Source organism: Diadema setosum, chromosome 18 (assembly GCF_964275005.1).
Source record: "Diadema setosum chromosome 18, eeDiaSeto1, whole genome shotgun sequence".
Classification (NCBI taxonomy): domain Eukaryota; kingdom Metazoa; phylum Echinodermata; class Echinoidea; order Diadematoida; family Diadematidae; genus Diadema; species Diadema setosum.
The window spans coordinates 23,847,689-23,866,541 of NC_092702.1; the positions used below are offsets into that span (position 1 = coordinate 23,847,689).

The window sequence follows — 18,853 nt, forward strand, 5'->3', positions numbered from 1 at the left end:
CCAATATCATGAAGAAATTTCTTGAAATCTCTGCGATCAGGCTGGGATTTCAAGGATGTACCGGCTGCAAAAAATGAGATAACGGAATTTATGCATAGAATATCTGTCTTCTTCACCACACAAGAACAACTATGGTGATGTCTAATATAAAAGAAAGTGGAAAATGTGTTATGATATGATGTATCTGAATAGGCAAGATACACAGTGTACAAATTATGATGGAATAACAGAAAATTGTGATGCCGCTTGCATGATATAAATTGAAGGTATTATTTACCATTTGCAGATCAAACAAAAACCCAGTTTTGGTGCTTCATAATAGTTCTAAAATGTGAGTTAAGGACAGAAACAACCAATGTAAAAATGTTAATCACTATAATTAATGTTAAGTACAGTTAAAATATACAAAATATGAACAAAAGTTATAATAAAATTGTTTCTAGAGTAAACTATCTACAGATATGGATCATCAAGAAAAATAGTAATATCTCCTTACATTTTATGCTTTACTGCGAAATTTTGATATGGTAGGATGTTTTGTGATACAACTGACCTTCACATATGCATCAAATGTAATAACTCAAACATTTTTTACATCACTGCTCCATATGGTACTGTAAAAGTGGACATTTTCGCGGTGTTGAAATTTTCGCGCATTTCGCGCAACCAGAAACTAGAGCGAAAATAAAATCCCGCGAATATTTTTGCTTGCCATATGTTCCTGTGCGTGATGTCTAGATTCCGCGGAATTAAAAACACGCGAAACTCTTCTGACCCGGCCAAGCGCGAAAAATTAGTCGCGCGAAAATATCCACTTTTACAGTAAACAATATCTTTAAAGGGACACACAGGTCATTCAAGAACAAGAAAACTGACACCAAACATCAGGAGCTTTGGAGAAAATTTACCTTGGCTGAGCTGGAGGACACGACTTCGGCAGAGACCCAGTGGGACACCACCTCCCCGAGGTCAATCAGGTCCCGGATCTCCTTCCCCTCGGCCACAGTTTCTGCAAACAGGCTCTTGGTCTCCATCCCTCCATCGCCGGACACCAGCCCATCGGTTTTGCTCCCAGCGGGAGGGGGCGAGGGCTGGACCTTGATCGAGTAGGGTGACTTTGTGGTGTCTTTGACACCGATACCCTTGCAGCGGGAGTTGAGGTAGTGGACGGGATGAACCTTGATGAACAGAGACTGGTGGAAAAATAAAAAAAGAGGAGGGGAACGTACAGAATACAGTTATGGCACCTAGATAAGGACCACAAATTGCTCACACTCTTAAAAGGATGTATCTTTACTATTCAGTTGTGTGACATAAACCAGTTTAATTGATCTTTTTGCTGATGATTAAGTACACTCCATGAAACAGAAGTCCTGGTTCAAGCCTCTCAGTAGCACAAATAGCATGTAACCTACGTAACACACTTATTCTCACTATTCAATCTTAAAGCAATCACTTTTGTTGTTGCTTGATCTTGAAAATAGGAATCATTCTTAAGTTAGGCTAATTAATATTAGCAAATATCTATAGCCTCTATGCAATATCAGTGATTTTTCATCGATATTTGTACACACCGACTGAATCACAATCTATGAATCCTTTTTGAGTGAACATAAGGTCAACGAAAGGATGCCAGGGGGAACTCCCTGTGCTCGAGGGTCAAAGTTCACCTGTTGGATGAGAGTCAAGACCTGGGCAACAGTCTGCGAGGTGTGCTCACTCAGGTGGAAGCCCTCAGACTGGCGGGGAGGGGCAGGGTTGTAGGCGGTCATCTCCTGCTGCTTGGCCGGCTTCCTCACGAAGCAAGCCATGAGGGTGGCCTTGAAGCCACCCCCACCACCACCACCACCTCCCCTCTCCAAGTGGGAACCACCCCCAGCTTGCCAGGGCAGGGGCTGTTTGGATGGAGAGACAAGACAAATTCATGAGGAAGACAATGCGCGGGAGCGTTCAGATAGATAGGGACACACAGAATGAATGACAGTGACAGTTAAAGTGGAAAATTAATTAATTGACAGATGAATGAAGTATGAAAGTTAACTGAAGCATTATAGAAAGGGAAACAGATAGATACGTTAATGCATGCATCAATGATTTTACACATGTATACTAAAAAATAAAATAGGCAGATTTTTAGAAACGATACATGAAAAGATGAATACAGACTTCACAAGATAGATAGAGCAGCATAGACGGCTATGCAGATAGACATGTACACAGAGTGATAGGTGTTCAAAGAGTCAGCTCTGTATTAAAAAGAGATCAATTGCAAATGCAAAATTTCAGCCAAGCTGATGTATATTCTCAAAACAAAATGTCAAGTTATTTGCAAGATCAATGGTGCTAAGACGTCTAGACAACTCTACAGCTGCCTTTTTATTCCATGCAGATTTTGTTAGCCCAAAGCTGTGAAGGGCTCTCAATCTAGAATCGACAGACAGGATAAAATCCCTTCTCACAGTGAATGCAATAGCACTTTGGCTTTCACCCTTTGGACCTGGCTTACCGTGGTCTTATTTGTGCTGGGTAGCCCTGAGGCATTCTCCGAGTTCTGAACCCTGGCAGCGACGGAAGTCAGACCATTGAGGGCCTCCTGCTGTCTTCTCTCGAGGAGCTGGACCAGGAACTTACTCTGGGGCTCCATGGGGACAATCTGGAGGAGGACAGAGAGAACAGCCATCGTCTCAAACTCAGATCCTGACAACAGGAATAGCTCACTGATTCCAGTCAAAGAGAACCAGAGCACAAAATCAATATATCAGTTTAAGTTACAAGCAGGATTTTATTTTTATTTTTTTCCCTTTTTTTTTTTACTTTGTTGCCATAGTCACCATCAATACCACGATGAAGGCTTGACAGTGTTGATAAACACAAGAGAATTCACTTGGAACTAGTACACACCTCGTGCCAACTTCAGCTTACCTTTTCGGTGACAAATAGGACCAGGTCCTGCAGTAGACCAGAGTCTGGTCGGAAGTCTATGTCGAAGAAGCCCTCCACCCACACATGCAAGATGTCCAAGGTTCGGGCTATGATGGCTGTAGAGAAGTCACTCTCTCCATACAGTGTCCTCATGCTGCAAAATGAATAGAGACATGGTCACTGATACATATCTATGCAGGTTCATCATTTATGATTCAGAAATTCATTGGCTCTGATGATATCTATGGACTATTACAAGATGGACATCAAATACAGGGTGTTAAACCATTACATACGAGAGCTGGGTGTGCCATGCACAAACACTCTTGGAATAACAGTATCTTGGCAATTTAAAGCTTTATGTGTTAAACTATAAGCAAATACTGCAGCATCTAGTGGATTTCATTATAAACCAAAACCAATACAAACAAAACAAGCGCACAAGAGCAAGAACAACCAAAGGTTTATTGCTCAAATACCGAAATTATGTTGCAGAATCAAAATCAAATTACTAAAAGTGCTTTTATACTTGGTTCTACAGAAACTCCAAAGTGTTACACTAAGGTTTATTTGTATGCAAAATACTTTATATTTTCTGTAAGAAATAAAAAGAAATCACTACAATTTAGCCAATTTTGTCAATTTTTAAAGCAAGCGAAGAAAGTAGACAAATATATGTCTGAAAACACTAAAGGTTTTGTGTCTAATATTAACTGGAATCATACTTGTATTATTTAGACGTTTTGTAGCTGCCTGTCAATTTTGTATTATTTGTATTTATGTATTGTATGTTACATTAATTTTGTACCTGAACGTTAAGTGAATAAAATTTCTTTGTGGAAAAAAAAAAATAACAATAGCCTTACCTGCATGCAACCATAAACCTGCTGGTGAGGAAGTCTAGCAGTTCCCGACAGGTGGCAAAATAGTGGTAGGTATAGAAGAAATGAGGCAAGTATCCATCCAACAGTGCTTGCCTGGATTAAAGTACCAAAGAGACAGAAGAAAGAAATTGAAACATTGTGCATTATCCTTTCATTTTTATACCTATACATTAATACATCTATATAACTAACAAGTATCAGGTCAGGAACTGATATTCAGGGATAAAATTTCCTTTTGAACCCATAAACATATTCTTAGAATTTTTGATATTTCTTTTAAAGCTGAATCACGAGCCACTTGTATCTCAGTGATTTTAAAATGTCACACAATAAGTTTCGACTTCAAACAATGAATTCTGTGTATATCCTTGCTGTTGTTATTGTTGACAATGTGTTTTGCTATTTCCTGATTTTTTTCAGTCGCATATTCAGTGGACATCAACATGCTAAGAAAAAGAATCGTAGAATCATTCCCATCATTTTCATCATATTAACCACAATCATCATCATCACAGTAATCACTATTGTCGTCATCGTCATCATCATCATTATCATCATCATCATCCTTACTACAATCACCACTCCACCACTGACACCAATACTTATTGCCAGAACCATCAGTAACACCCACCATCACCACTGCCACTACCACTACCAACACCATTATCAAAGTCACTATCATTGGTATCAACACCATTACGATCACCATTGTTGCCAACACCATCAGCATCCACATGACCAATCATCTTCATCATCATCTTTGCAGTTATTATCATCTATATGTCACAAAAAATTGGTATCATATGCCGATGACTGCCTTCAACTCAATTTCATATTTGTGAGAGATGAATACTAGTTCACCTTGCATAGAGGTAGGAGAAAAGTCCCTTGGTTTCTCCGGCCTGCAGTGTGGTGGTTACTCTCATGGTGTGGATGGTCAGTAGAGGGTTATCGGGCCTCCTGGTCAACATCTCACCCACAGATCTGTTATAGAAAGAATGTCGCAAACGTATGAACATACTGATGTATACACACAAAAGTGTTTCACACACTGTACTGTAATGCCAAGATAGTCTGCTATTTGACAACTGTCATTTCATCACACTCCATAAAGATATAAAATACCATGTTGTGTGTTCCTAAAGATCCAGTACAGCAGAAAAAGTTGGATTTTTTTTTTGAAATCGTCGAGAAATTATTTGTTGGGCCAAGGAAGCAAATGATATGATTTCTACAAATGATATTCACAAAGTATATGTCTTTGCGTGTTTCATATTTCTTGGCCCTGGAAGTCCCCTTTTTAGCACAGCATTCACTACACTGGTCTTTAACATGAGAGTAATCTATCCAGAAATCACAGGAAACTCCCAAAACTTAAATGCTTCTCTTGTAATGAAAGAGAATGTCCGCTGATTTGTAGAAACTGTTAGCCGCCTTGTCAAATTTTTTGAACTCACACACTCCCTCTAAATTGCTGCACAAATTGTACTTACCATTCAAATACTTTATCTTGTCTTACAGTGTGCCCAATATGCCATGTACTTTCTAGAGCCACACCTGCTTAAGTGTAATCATATACAACTGTATATGTCCCTGATTTCTTAACTATTTGCCAAGGCATACATTAAAAGAAACAGACGTTATTGAACATCACATTCAGTGTAGTTAGCCAATGGACAAAGAGCCTTTAACCAACTGCAGAGTGCCCTGTTTTATGATATTCCATCTTTCAAACAGTTGTACATTTCTTTGAAGTTTCATGTTAAAATTTCATTTAGATCTGCCAATCTGCAGCCTTAGCAGATGTCTTTCATTTCAACAACTCTTTGAGGGTAAATTCTCCCTCTCATCACTCACATGGTGGCCAGGGAGTAGAGCAGGCTGAACTCCAGCCCCCACTGCTCGGCGAAGAGCATCTCGAGGTGCCGCTTGGCCGACTCCAGGAACTCGATCTTCTGGGTGGTCTCCGCCAGGTCCTGGCCCACCTTGGAGACCATGGCCTTGTCGGAGGAACCCTTCTCCTGCAGCTTGCGGTAGAACTTGGCCGTCTTGTTGCGCGACCGCTTCTCGAGGGTCAACTGCTGATCCACTTCCTGTGAGGTCAGATTGAAAGATGGAAAGGATTTCAAGAGAGATGGCATATCAAGTTCAGTGGCAGAGAAAATCACATGGAAAACACAAAGGTTAATGAAGGAGGAAATTGCATTTCACACCCCATGCACATCATATGCAAACAAGAAAATATTCCTAGAGTCAGGAAAGTATTTCCAGTTATTCTGGGTCATTCCACAATTTTACTAACCTCATAATGTATACTCTCTGATTGGATTAAATGAAATTAGTGTTCAATGATTCAAGATCCCCGATACTTTTACTTGTAACATATTTGACAGTGAACAGCAAACAGTCAACATCATTCTTGTTTGCGTACTAGCAAACTGAAGGTGCAATGACAGCCATGCATACTTGAAATGTTAAAACTGCCAGGGGCGGATCCAGGAATTCCGTAAAGGGGGGGGGGGGGGGGGGGGGGGTTGCAAAAAAATATTTCTGTTGCCACTTCCGGGTTTCATCCGCTGATAAGCAAGTAAAAAAAAAAAGAAATAAAAAAGGGCTTCAGTACAGTTTTCTAGTGGTACTAACATAAAAAATTAAAAGGGGTGCAGATATCCCCTTTCATTTTTTCTTTTTATTTCTTTTATTTTCAGATAAATTAGAGGGGGTGCACACCCAGTGCACCCCCACCCCCCTGGATCTGTCACTGACTGCTGATGATGAAACTGCACAAGGTACAAAATGGCACTGATGAAAGGACTCTCACCAATATCTTGCTCTCTATGGTGTTCTGGGTGTCCCCAAAGCCAGTCAGATTCTGGGCATACTCTGCCACCGATGGGTCCACCCGGTCCCCACACCACATGACGCCACCGGGTACCACCAGTCTGCCCTCCTCCACCGACGTCTCCATCATGGAGGACGAGTCTGCTATGGAGCTGCTCATGTGGCTCTGCTGGGTCCTTGAGGACGTTCCCGATGAGGTGCTGCTGAAGGAAGCGATGCTGTCCCGACGACCGGCACTACCGAGGGGTGCCTGCTGACTGCCTTTCGGTGTCACACCGGACTGCATAAGCCTGGACTGGTTCAATTCAGACTTGGTGATGGGGAGAGTTGAGTTGAGGTTGGGCGTGGACGTGCCGGGCGGGCTCGTCGGTGGTGATAATGGGAGGCTGGCGGAGAGGTCACTTGTGCTTGACATCACACTCTCCTCCAGCTTCTCCATGGCAGAGTCCTGGCTTGCCTGGCTGAGCAGAGAGCGGTCCATGTATAGAGAGTCCTTTGAGGAGGAAAGCAGGGACTCTCTTGACTGCACCATGCTGTTCTGAGAAGGAGCCTGCTCCTGTACAGAAGGTGTCACCCCTCTTGCTTTGGCACCCGCTTGAGTTGTAGGTGAGGCGTCTGGCACCTCCTGTTCATCCACCTTTGGCAGTGTCTCTCTGCTCCCAGCTCTCCTGGCTTGCCTGCTTGATCTGCCCTCCCGCATTTCTCTCCCTTCCCTGCTTCCCTTTTTGTCTTTGCCTACTCCATGAACCTTTCCATCGGTTGCGGCCACATCTTGGGCTCCCATCTTCTCGCGGTGTGTACGCCTCTCCTTTTCCTGTTCTTGTGTCTTCTCTTTGCTTGTCCGGTGCCTTGTGGTCCTTGGTGATCTAGGCGGTGCCTTGGCATCCACAGCACTGCTGAGTTCCTTCTCCGTTGATTCGGATCTCTTGTGCTTCTGATCTCCAGATTTCTGAGAGGGAGAAGTGACCCTTTCCTCAGATTCATGATTACTCCTCTGCAGTGATTTGTCCCGCTTTGACGATGAAGAGGACGGCCGCGGTGTCTCAGTTGAAGAAGACGATATCCTCCTTTCCTTGCTCCCATCTTCCTTTGATGACTTTTTCCGCCTGTCTTTCTCCGCTGCTGCTGTTTTCCTCTCTGCAGAAGTTTTCTTTGCACTGTCGGGCTGTTCTTCCTTGAGACTTTCTGGTCGCTTTGACTTTGGTTCCTCTGACCTTTTACCACTGCTTTTACTGCCACTGCCTGTCTTCCTCTCCACAGATGTACTCTTGCCTTCAGTCCGATCCTTTGATTTGGAGGTAGACCTGCTGCCTTCCTTATTAGATTTCTCTGATGAGGAGGAGGGCTTCTGTCTTCCTTGCTCAGATACATTTTCTTTGGACTTTCTTCTTCCCCCACTAGGTTTTGTTTGGGATGATGGTGTTTTTCTGAAATACAAAGACAGTCAAAAATTCAAGTCAATCATCACTACTATTAAACTGTATCACTTTCTGCTTTTAACTGCAGTGTACATTGTATGCTCTTTTTTTTTTGGCAATGTACTGAGAATTGAACAAGAGTTTGGCTCTGTGGGAAAGATTTGTTACATACCAAGTGAGCTTTTGAGACACACAAGATGGTAAGAAATTATGCTGTTGTGCTACCATAAGCGTTGTACAAAAAATACAGTGTCACATGTCAGACATTTTTCCTTTGATGCCATTAAGACACTATCAAAATATGTGACAGAAATAGAGCGACCAAACAACCAGCTCAGTAGCACATGACAATCAATGATTTTTGAAAGCTATTTACAGGACGATATCTATACAAAATGATTTCGCTCTGTTCTATGGATACCAAATCAACACTTCAATCACAGAATCCAAACAGATGAGTCACTGCAAACAGTAACCTTCCTTGGTCATTTTACAGGTGGTGCAGAAAGTTTGAATCACAGAATGGCTCATGTTTTCTCCATGCTTCCTTTTCGCCCCAGAAACCAAAATGAAACTATCCCTTTAACATGATCTTTGACTGGTGTGGTCCAGTAAACTTACACAGTAGCAGGTTTCACTGGCTTCTGGCCGTTGACAGCTTCATACAGCCCTTCCAATAAGTCCTCCTCCCAGTAGAGGTCGCAGAATTTCTCAGTAACGGCACTGGCAAATGTGACCCACGTGACACTGGCCAGTGACGCAATGTACTCGGCTATAGGAAGATACATTTGGACATTTGTGGTCAAGAAACTGGACCAAATACCACAGGTAGGACAATACTCATCTAATCTGCATTGGTCGCGGCTTTAATAACCAGAATACACGATGTGTATCTATATACCATATGCACTGAACAACACTGGAAATTTCTCCCTCTGCACAATATCAATAAATGATATCATTCTTAAGACAATCTGAAAGGTTGACATAGAGTACAACTTTTAACTAATTGTAACTGTAACCCCCTCCCTTCCCCCTTAATAAAAAAGAAAAGAACAAAAATCACAGGTCAGTCATTTCACCTATACATAAACCTGATTAAAATGTGTAATTTTTAAGTTTTTGGGTGAAAAAAAGAGAGGTAAGTTTGTCGATATTTAGGTCAGTCATTACAAATATTATGACTTGATGCAAGTGATATTATCTTCTCTGTAGGTTTCATTTCAAAACAGGTAATATAGTGAATGGCTGTGTGCGGTTTACAAGAAGACTTGTGGACTATGCTATCATCAGTCCACCTAATATGCACATGTGACTGTTGAATAAGTCAACCATGGTGTGACATTTCACCTCATCTTTGAGAAGCATGGAGATTACATAATCTATGAAACATTCCATCAGCATGTTAAAGAGCAGTGCCTGCTAGCAACACACAATGTGTCCTCAAGTCTGTTTCTGCCGAATCCAAGGCATCAGACACCCGCCGTGCCACTTGTCTTTTGTTTCACTGAGAGCTGGTTCTTGGGCTTCCAATCAATACTGAACATCCAAATCTTGTCTTCTATTTGTCTAACAATTGTCTTTATTGCAGTATTGATTGTCTCCCAGGTAAGCTATTTCACATTCTTTCTGTCATGTTTAGAATGGATTTCCTTTTACTTCATGGTCAAAACAGACGTGTGCTTACAACGGAATACAATTGGCCAGTTCGCCTACGTGTATGTAGGTGTTCAGAGTTATGAATATACCTCCCAGACAACCTGACAATGAGCTGTTCGATTCACTTGTTCTCACAAAACACATTTCAATTCCAGGATTCTACTTTACATGCACTGTTTGTTGCTTTGCCAGGCAAGCCTCAAGCCAGTTTTCTAGATGCCCAGAGCAACTTTTTTGAATTACGATATGCAAGTAAACTGGTCTTTTGGTGGTTCCCAAGTAATGAGTTGTTGCATGATATTCATGTGGAGGAAATGAAATATTGTGCCAAAAATATCCAAGGCTCAATTATGTAACTATGTATCCACAGTGTGAAGCTGAGCTCGTTAAAGAAGAAGAAGAAAAACATTCTCTATGTCACTGAAAGGCATTTATTCCCACTTCATTCCTTCGATGTAAATGTCAGCAACATGTAAGACTGATGAGTAACTTAGTATAAGCTGTAAAAGAAGTATGAAGTAAGCCATTTTTTCCCCATTTTTTAAAACAAAAATATAGCAGAATAATTGGTAGTAGTGCTGTGGCCAAACTATACACATAGTGACAACTCAAATGAACCTGTTACCCAAAGAATGTTGGGTGTCCTTCAAAATAAGTAGTTACATGGTGGTCTCTCATTCTCCATTTCTTTCTTTCCCTCTCCCTCCCATCCCCTCCCTAGCCTTGTCAAACAATGACACTTTAGAAAACTTGATTTCATCCTGCTTGACCTCACAGGCATTGATTATGGGAGCATATCTTTTACTTTCTTTACAGAGCTCTGTGGCTATAACAACTAATATATCGTCGCTGGGGCGACAAGACCTCGAATCTACAAATTATGTCAAATGTTCAGGAGAGCCAAAAAACATGGCAGCCAAAGCATTGTGGCGAATGAGATAACCTTTCCTCGGACATGCTGTGGTGGCTTCTTTTTTGGAGTAAGACGGTTGGGATTTGGACAGGACATCACTTAACCCATTATTTGACCATTAATCAAAAAAAGTCATTTTCACCAAAATTGCAGATACAAGGTCTTGTCACCCCAGCAACGATATGCTATATTGTACTCCAGGAGTACTCTTTATACCAATAATGAAAGTCAACTTTCCATGAATCCATGAAAAAATACAAGTGTATAATTCAGAAAATGTTTGAATTATAGATCTCGAGACTGGTCTCATCTACAAAACAATGAAATATTTCTTTTATCATCTGCTTCATGTTTCTTTTCGCATAGCATTTATTGTTTTTTTCTGTAAGTATTTGCCAATTTACTGTGAATTCTTGGTAAGTGTTACGCAGGAAACCATTTACCTCAATTTGGTAGCAAAAACTTCATTAGATATTCATATCCTTCATTCAAAATAAACATGCTGCTGACTGAAGACAACTTCTTGGAGGGAGAAAATTGGGTTTGGTGACACCTAGATGCAGCTAATAAAAACAGTATGAGAGATCATATCATACAAAATTAGCTACATTGGTCATTCCTGTTACATTCATAGTGTGTATCTACAGTGGTTTCTTCTCTAACCTTGCTATCGAGAATCTCTTGATAGAATGTATTGATTCTTTAATATACTGCGAGTGCACTCAAGCAGAATACACATAATGATGCTGCGTTCTATGAAGCAGACACAGGGTCCTATGAGATAAATGACTCGTGGGGCAAGGGTTATAGAAATTTGCTGCCTCATCAAGTCTTAAATTGTACATTGGCCACAGGAATCAATAACTGTCAGCTACAGTTTTCAAAATGTTGCTACCCTGTATACTCTTGTGGCAGAGTGTTGCTCTTGCTGCAACCAAAGACCTTAACCCCTCTTCTAATAAATCAATGTCTTTTTATAGATCACTGAGGGTATAATGATACTGACAACCCTGTGTGTAGTGACTGCTATAGACAAACACAAAAAGATGGCCTTAGTAGACAGGTGGCCACCATAGAAAGGTTGGTGGCTAATTCTGATTGCATCACATAGCATTACTATTGATATAGAGCCAATAGGAATTAAATATACCAAAGCAATGTAACACGTACCCATGTGCAAGTCTTCCACTCCATTCTCGAGGTATCCATCAAATGCGAAGGCCTGCCTGATCTGGCGGATCACCTTCTTGAGGTGCGCATTGCCTTGCAAGGCATCGGCAAGCTGGGCCTCCTGGACAGTTGGCAGGTCCTCTCCACTGGACGTCGCATAGCGCAGATTGACCCCACTGTCCCTGGAGGGCGATGACATGGATACAGACATGGGGGAACTCGGCATCTGGGTGGCCGGGATCGGTCGAGTGTCGTCCATGTCGTCCATCAGCTGGCCGTGCTGGGACTGACCTTGCACGCCCACCTGGAGAGTGGTCATTCCAGTCTTGGTCAGAGCGGATGACACTGCTTGCCTGCTTCTGTCTCGAGACTTGCTCTGTGATCTAGCGTGAGATCGGTTCCCTTCCACCCTCAATCTCTCTACCCTTGGTGATCTGGAACCGTTTGCTGTCAGTTTTTTAAGAGACAAAGCATTACTCAAACAAATGAAAGGTCTTCTTGAATATGAAATCAGTAAGAGAAAAAAATCATTGAGCATCTCAAAAAGCCACCTTCTAGTAAGAACAAGGAGAATGTACCTCTGCATCAACTTTACAAATCACATTTCTGCACTGGCATACACAAGCTCTGTACCTGACCCTGAGCTGCACCACTGCACTTTCTCCTTATTCTTCATTTTTCAAGTATTCACACTCTTAAGCTCAGCATTGGCTCTTTGCATGTCTGAAGCCTAAATGGAGTTTACCATGCAATTAAAACTTTCTGTTCAAATCTCTAAATTTTTATTTCTAAACAGTGTATCAGTTCATATTACTTACGTTGTTCTCGGTGCCTTTCTTTCCTAGAGTCAGAATCACCATGTGAAGAACTGGCTGAGGATGTCTTTGTGGGTTTTCTCCGATGAGGCTTGGTTTGGCCTTTCTCCAGACCCCCATTTGGGGCAGGACTGGAAAATGAAGATTCACTGCTCTCAGAGTCGGTGGTGAGATGACTGATAGCAAGCTTACCCAAAGCCTTCTTGTGTGGAGACACGGCATACTTTGACCTCTCTGCCCTCTTCTTGGCATGGTCTCTCTTTCTGTCTGTCAGACTGCGATGCTGTCTCTGCGGCAAGAGAGAGGAGTCTGGGTCACTGCTGGTGTCTGCATGTTTCTTTTTCCTGGGTACTGTCCTGACAGGCATTGGCTTACCATCGCTGACTGGGGTGGATGTTCCAAGATGGAATGTAGGGCTAGGAGTTTGGGCCTGCACGGGAGATAAGACGGCATCACTACCACCGCCTACTGACTGCCCGGAGGACACGGTCTGGGGCGATCCAATTTGCACAGGAAGTCCCTGCAGGGGAATGCCAACTGGTACAACCCTGAACAAGCCCGTCTGAGGATCTTGCTGCAGCTGTACCTGAATGGGAAAGTTCAACCCCTGACCGTTGCCAGCATTCAGAGTTAATGAACTTGCATCAAAGCCTGAAGAAGGATCCAAAGTGAGAACAGTTCCTTGCTGTAGAGGTGACTGTGCAGCTGTGCTCCCATGGGCAGTCTCTGGCAATGGTGTTCCCTCTACAAGACTGACAGCACCATTTTCTGATTGCACCTTGGCCTCATGCACATGGTTGGCACTGGCCATTGGGGCTGCTGTCTCAACAGCAGGCTTTGATAATGATTCCATCTTATTCTCATCCTGGGCAATCTCAGACAATTTCATTTGTCCCTGAGGGCCCAAATCTAGTGTCTCTTGCTTATTACGTTGACTGGTGATGATTTGTTTGTTGACATTTTCATGGTTATCATTGACGCTTTCTTTGGTAGCTAATGAAAGACTCTTTGAAGCAATTCCTTTGCTCTCTGACAAGATTTCTGGCTTATCTTCCACACCTGGAATTTGAACAGGAGAGAAACTGGCAGCAGTGGTAAGAGGGGAATGCTGAACTACTGTCACTGACTTCATCTTGAATACTGGTGAACCACAAGATGTACTTTCCACAACATCATGGTCACTTTGTCTAAGTACACCAGTAACAGGGTGGATAATACTCTGATCCTTTGGCAATTTGCACTCACTCAGGTCCTTCTCTTGTGCATGTGGCATACTTGTTGCCAGTAATGACATTCCATGGTTTTCTGAGATGGCTTTGGAAGATGAGATATCTGCCAGCTCTGATGGAACAGCAACTTTAGGTACAGGGTTGGGAGAGGGGTAGGGTGATGGTTTGGGGGAGCCCAAGCCATGTTTATGGAATAAAAGCTTTAATTTCTGATCACTGGACAGTTCTTCACCTAAAAGCTTGTTTGATTCATCTGACTTCTTTGGAGTTGTTTCAGTGTCCTTGCTATTTTCATGTTCATGGATATTCTGCACTGGATTGTCACTTGCTTCGGATGACAAAAAATCAGCTGCATCATTTTCTATATCTTGAAGCATTGTAGGGGGTGGCTTCTCTTTTCTTGGTGCCTTAAGATCAAGTTTGATGAGTTCCATCGCTTTCTTTGCCTTTATTTTGGCTTCATCCACAATGGGAGATTTTACAGGCCTGTCCAGTATTGTAGCTGTGTTGTTGTCCAGAACAATTGGAGTGAAGAGCTTGGCATCTCTCCCAAGATGTTGAGGGTTTGCTCTGGAGGTACCAGTATGACTTATACTCCTGTGCCTCATAAGTGCAAGGTCCTTGATGCTAGAGTATGATGAATCTTGCTTTTGGTCCTCCTCCTTTATTTCAGCAATGTTTGAGAGGCTGGATTTCCTACTGCCACCTGATTTCATCTGTGGCACACGAAATGCTGATGACTTTGAACTGAATGTATGGCATGTGGCAATGCTATTGGACCGTATCCTGGACAAGATACTGCTGTCTCCTTCATTCTCGGACTCCGTCTCAAACCAGGGGTCATCCAAGATGTACAAGTCTGCATCGGTCATGTGTCCACTTGAAAATTCATCATCTGTTCCTCCCGAAGAAAAGGAGCGTTCTCCGCTCCCATGTAGCACACCTTGATGTCCTCTCGGATCATTCTGACCACCAAACGTCCTTTCGTCAGGTTTGCTGACAGCACCTACAATCTGTCTGGACTTCATGAACTTTGTCAAAGCATTTGACACCTTATTCGCTGTCACACTGGACTGCAATGAATTCCTCTGTTCCTCTGGAAGAGCTTCAAAGGAAGCACGAGACACTTTGATGACAGGTGGCTCAGGTGTGATGTTTACTCCCTCAATCTTGTTTGGGTCATCAGAATCCGCACTCTTTGATCGCTCACTTGAGCCATGACTTCCAAGGCTATTCCTTCCTGTGAAGTATTCCTCCTGCAGGCTCAAACTTCGTGGCAGCACAAAGGCATCAGTGGCAGATCCTAATGAATTCCTCTTGGTCTGCTGGTACTTGATCTCATTGCCACCAGGGAAACTTCCAGAGGAAAGCCCGTCCCCAGTGGATTTGAACAAGTCTGAATCTGACCCCAATTTTGATGTCCCTTTGCTCTCGTACACAGGAGTGTTGTCCCCTGAGTAGATTTTCTTCAAAATCTCCTGGGCACGCTCCGACAGGTTCCCAAAGGCGTCAAGACTTGGTGGTCGGAGGGGGCCACCACCTCCCGATGCCATCTTGGCATGAGTTGCCCTGTTCAAGGCAGCTCGTTTCTGTAAGGCAGACCCAACTTGCGATGACTTGACAAAGTGAGGAACTGTTACCACCGGCCTGCCCCTGATGGGAACTGGCTTCAGAAGAGCGGAATCTGGGATGGATTGCTGGATGAAGGCATTCCTGACGCGCACCAGGCCTTGTGATTCCGGATTGGGCGTGGATTCTGAGTCAGCCTTAGGTTGTGGACTTACAGCTGACTGGATTGTGCTGGTCACATGCTCTGCTGCATCAATCTCCCTAGAGCTCTCTTTTTCCTGTTCTCCTACGTCAATAATTCCTCCCTTCTTTGGGTCAGCATCTGAAACAAGAAGTATTGGAAAATGTATGCCTCTTTAGAAAGCAATTACATATGCCCCTTCATACACACAAACTAATTTCATTCCATTGCTTTCATTTCAATTGACTTACTTTCAGGTGCTTTAGTCATTCATAATGTGGAATGATAATGAAATGTGTTTCACACTCCTCTTGCTATTGTCTAGCCAACACAATATTCGAACATTGACTATCATTATGCAGTCACTCTCATTAATAATGAACATGGTTATAACAAAACTCTTAATACAAAGAAGGAAAAATTCACGTCCAAAAATTACCATCTGATATATCTTGATACTGTATACTTTATTGTTTGGCTATGATGAAATTTCAATTTAATAGAAGAAAACTGCTGGTCTAGGGGACTTTGTAATAACAGGAGTCACCTGCATTGTCCCAGACACAAAGAAAAATAGACAGTAAATTGACAAAATTCCACAGCAGTCAGCAATTAAATGGTTTGCATGTTTTTCTCAAAATACTTACCACCGTTTTGATGATTACTAGAAGTGTATAGTGCGAGTTGTACCGAGTTTGCGTTCAGCTGTTCATTGCATAGCTTGCTGATCTCCCCGAGTGTGGGCCTACAATTGGGGTTATCTGAGGTGAGCCGTTGGAGGAAGTTTTGGAGGGTGCTCCCACTGGTCTGGTCAGATTCTGAGGTATCTATGAGTTGGAGTAGAGTCTTTCCGATGGAGTACACATGAGCCTGCATCAAAGGACAATAACAACATGAACATGGGCACATTAGGCAACTTGCTGCTGTATGCAATGGCACTTCAGTATTTAGAGGTCGGACATCCCTGTAGCAAAACCCTCTTACAACCACGTGCCTTTGCAGGTTCCATCCCTCTATACTTTTTGTTTTTGTAGCCTGATACAGTAAGAAACCTAAAGCAACGTATCCATAATTGTCACGGTTTCTAGGTCCTTGTTTCAACAAAGTTCATCTGTATCATCAAAACATGTAAAAAATGGAAATAGATAACTCCCATGTAAACTTTCCACTACAGCTGATCATTTCAAGCAAGACTTCATGAGTAAAATCAGTTGAACGAATTTGCATATTTTTGTGTCATTTTTTGAGAGTTCCTTCTCAAAGATACTGGAAATGATCATATACCTGTACATTCAACCATCCAGTTTTAAGTCTTCATGTTCCTTGAATCTTGCAAAAGGCTCAGACACACGTAAACCATATACCTTTGTTCTTGGTAGCACTGGTCACACATACTGGTATCCCTGGGGCTTCACCGTGTTAAACCTTAATGTACAATAAACAACAAGGCCACTTGAAAGTGATGCACAATGGAGCCAAACATTAATGGGTCAGGCCGTGGTTTGTGGAACATACAATCTGCAGGACATACATTGTACAATCTGCTTGATGCCAGCATTGATGACCTCTTGGTCTGAGATTTCCAAATGGGCATTAAACCATACACTGACCTCTCTTTGGCAACGCTATAGCACCATTGTGATCAATTTTGCTACACACCATCCGAGGTGTATAGGTATCAATTCTTTGGGGTTCCCTCTCTCTTGCAGTTAAGCAACAGAGGCACAATGTAAAGATCACTTGAAGGTTCTTGAAGAAGACCCAAAACACACAATACCAGCTCATTGAATGGAAAACCAATAGACATTGTTTGGAAAAGGTGATTCACCTAAGACCAATGAGAAGGCAACTGGCCTGGCTGAGCACCAATTTTACAAATCCTAGAATGTTTGATATAAATTATGAAAATTATCACAACCTGAAAACAACCATCACATCAACACAGCAAGTAAAAGCAACTGAAAGATTTAAAACATTTTGTACATTGTAGATCTGTTCCACCTGTCAAATTGAAGCACCCTACATGCCATCCAGAACTGACAAACTGGGTATGAAATCATGCATACAATGTACTCATCACTTTCACAATTGAGTTTGAAGTTTAAATCACTTGATACCAAAATTGCATGGCAGATGCTGCCAAGTGTTCTAAATGTTCACATTTTGTATGCACAAAATTTTTGCGAGTTGCCTCTAACAATCAATACATATATTGTAGAAAAGAACTTTCGTATGCATTCTAATATCATGAAATTTGGCTCGCAAAAATCATATGCATGCAAACATACCTCATTTCTCAATATTTGTGAATCTATTTTATTGTGTGCTGCCCATTACCAGGAGAAACAATTAAAGCAGTAGGTCTGCACTGTACTCAGCATGCTGTATACATGTGCGCCATACATATTCAGCAAGTCTAATATTTTCGCGAATCGGGACTTCAACAGTTTTAAGACTGGTTAAATTCATGAGTGGTTACATTCACAAAAAAACTGTGGAGCACAGAAACAGAGAAATGTATGCCAGCATGTTGCATTCATGTCAGAATCAAAGTTAATATTTTGGGGCATAGTTACAGTTTGTGAATGGCATCCGACTCACGCAATTCGCGCAAAATAAAAACCTTGCGAAATCTTTGGCGTACACAGTAGATGCTTACACAGCACAAGGGGAGTAGACAAAATCATGGTTCTCAGATTGAAACTCCTAATCGTTTGTGAGATAAAATTGTTTGAGATGATGTACCTCAAATACAGTACTTGCATGCATGAACATGCTTGTCCAGGATGACACACATTTTGTCTACGGTATCTATATCTCTGCCTTTCCATTTGTTCATGGGATATCTGTCTCCATGATTCTTTTCTAGTCATTTGCATATTCAAATTTGTTGTGTTCATTGAGGTACATTACACTGAACATTTCTTAGCACATTATAAAGGATTCCAGGACACCTTCAGACCACAAAGAAATAGACTAGAGCAGACTTCTGTTTTTCTTGGTGGTGGTAGTGGTTTCATGAAGTACAGGTATAGGTGTCATAATAATTGCAGACATATATTCAGAACTGTTTTCCACTTGTAGTAAACATTCTTGCTTCTTCAACATAAAATGAATAAAAAGCAAAATTAATCAATACCTGGGCATTCATTGAGACTGCTCAAATCATTTGACATAAATTTCTATTGCATAACAAGCATTTGATGACTTTTTGAGTGCCAGTTTGTCACAACATGCAGAAACCACAAAATG

General features: G+C 42.0%; 1 protein-coding gene across 1 annotated transcript in view; it reads right to left on the reverse strand.

The window, feature by feature from the left end:
* Positions 1 to 18,853, reverse strand: part of LOC140241400 (uncharacterized) — a 59,759-nt gene that overhangs the window by 2,585 nt on the left and 38,321 nt on the right. The window contains exons 3-14 of the mRNA XM_072321131.1: positions 16,249 to 16,471; positions 12,626 to 15,742; positions 11,808 to 12,254; positions 8,687 to 8,837; positions 6,628 to 8,074; positions 5,664 to 5,899; positions 4,668 to 4,790; positions 3,789 to 3,899; positions 2,923 to 3,076; positions 2,489 to 2,653; positions 1,671 to 1,895; positions 909 to 1,193 (exon numbers count right to left, since the gene is read on the reverse strand). Coding sequence (XP_072177232.1) covers positions 909 to 1,193; positions 1,671 to 1,895; positions 2,489 to 2,653; positions 2,923 to 3,076; positions 3,789 to 3,899; positions 4,668 to 4,790; positions 5,664 to 5,899; positions 6,628 to 8,074; positions 8,687 to 8,837; positions 11,808 to 12,254; positions 12,626 to 15,742; positions 16,249 to 16,471 — 6,684 coding nt within the window. The remainder of the gene's footprint in view (positions 1 to 908; positions 1,194 to 1,670; positions 1,896 to 2,488; positions 2,654 to 2,922; positions 3,077 to 3,788; positions 3,900 to 4,667; positions 4,791 to 5,663; positions 5,900 to 6,627; positions 8,075 to 8,686; positions 8,838 to 11,807; positions 12,255 to 12,625; positions 15,743 to 16,248; positions 16,472 to 18,853) is intronic.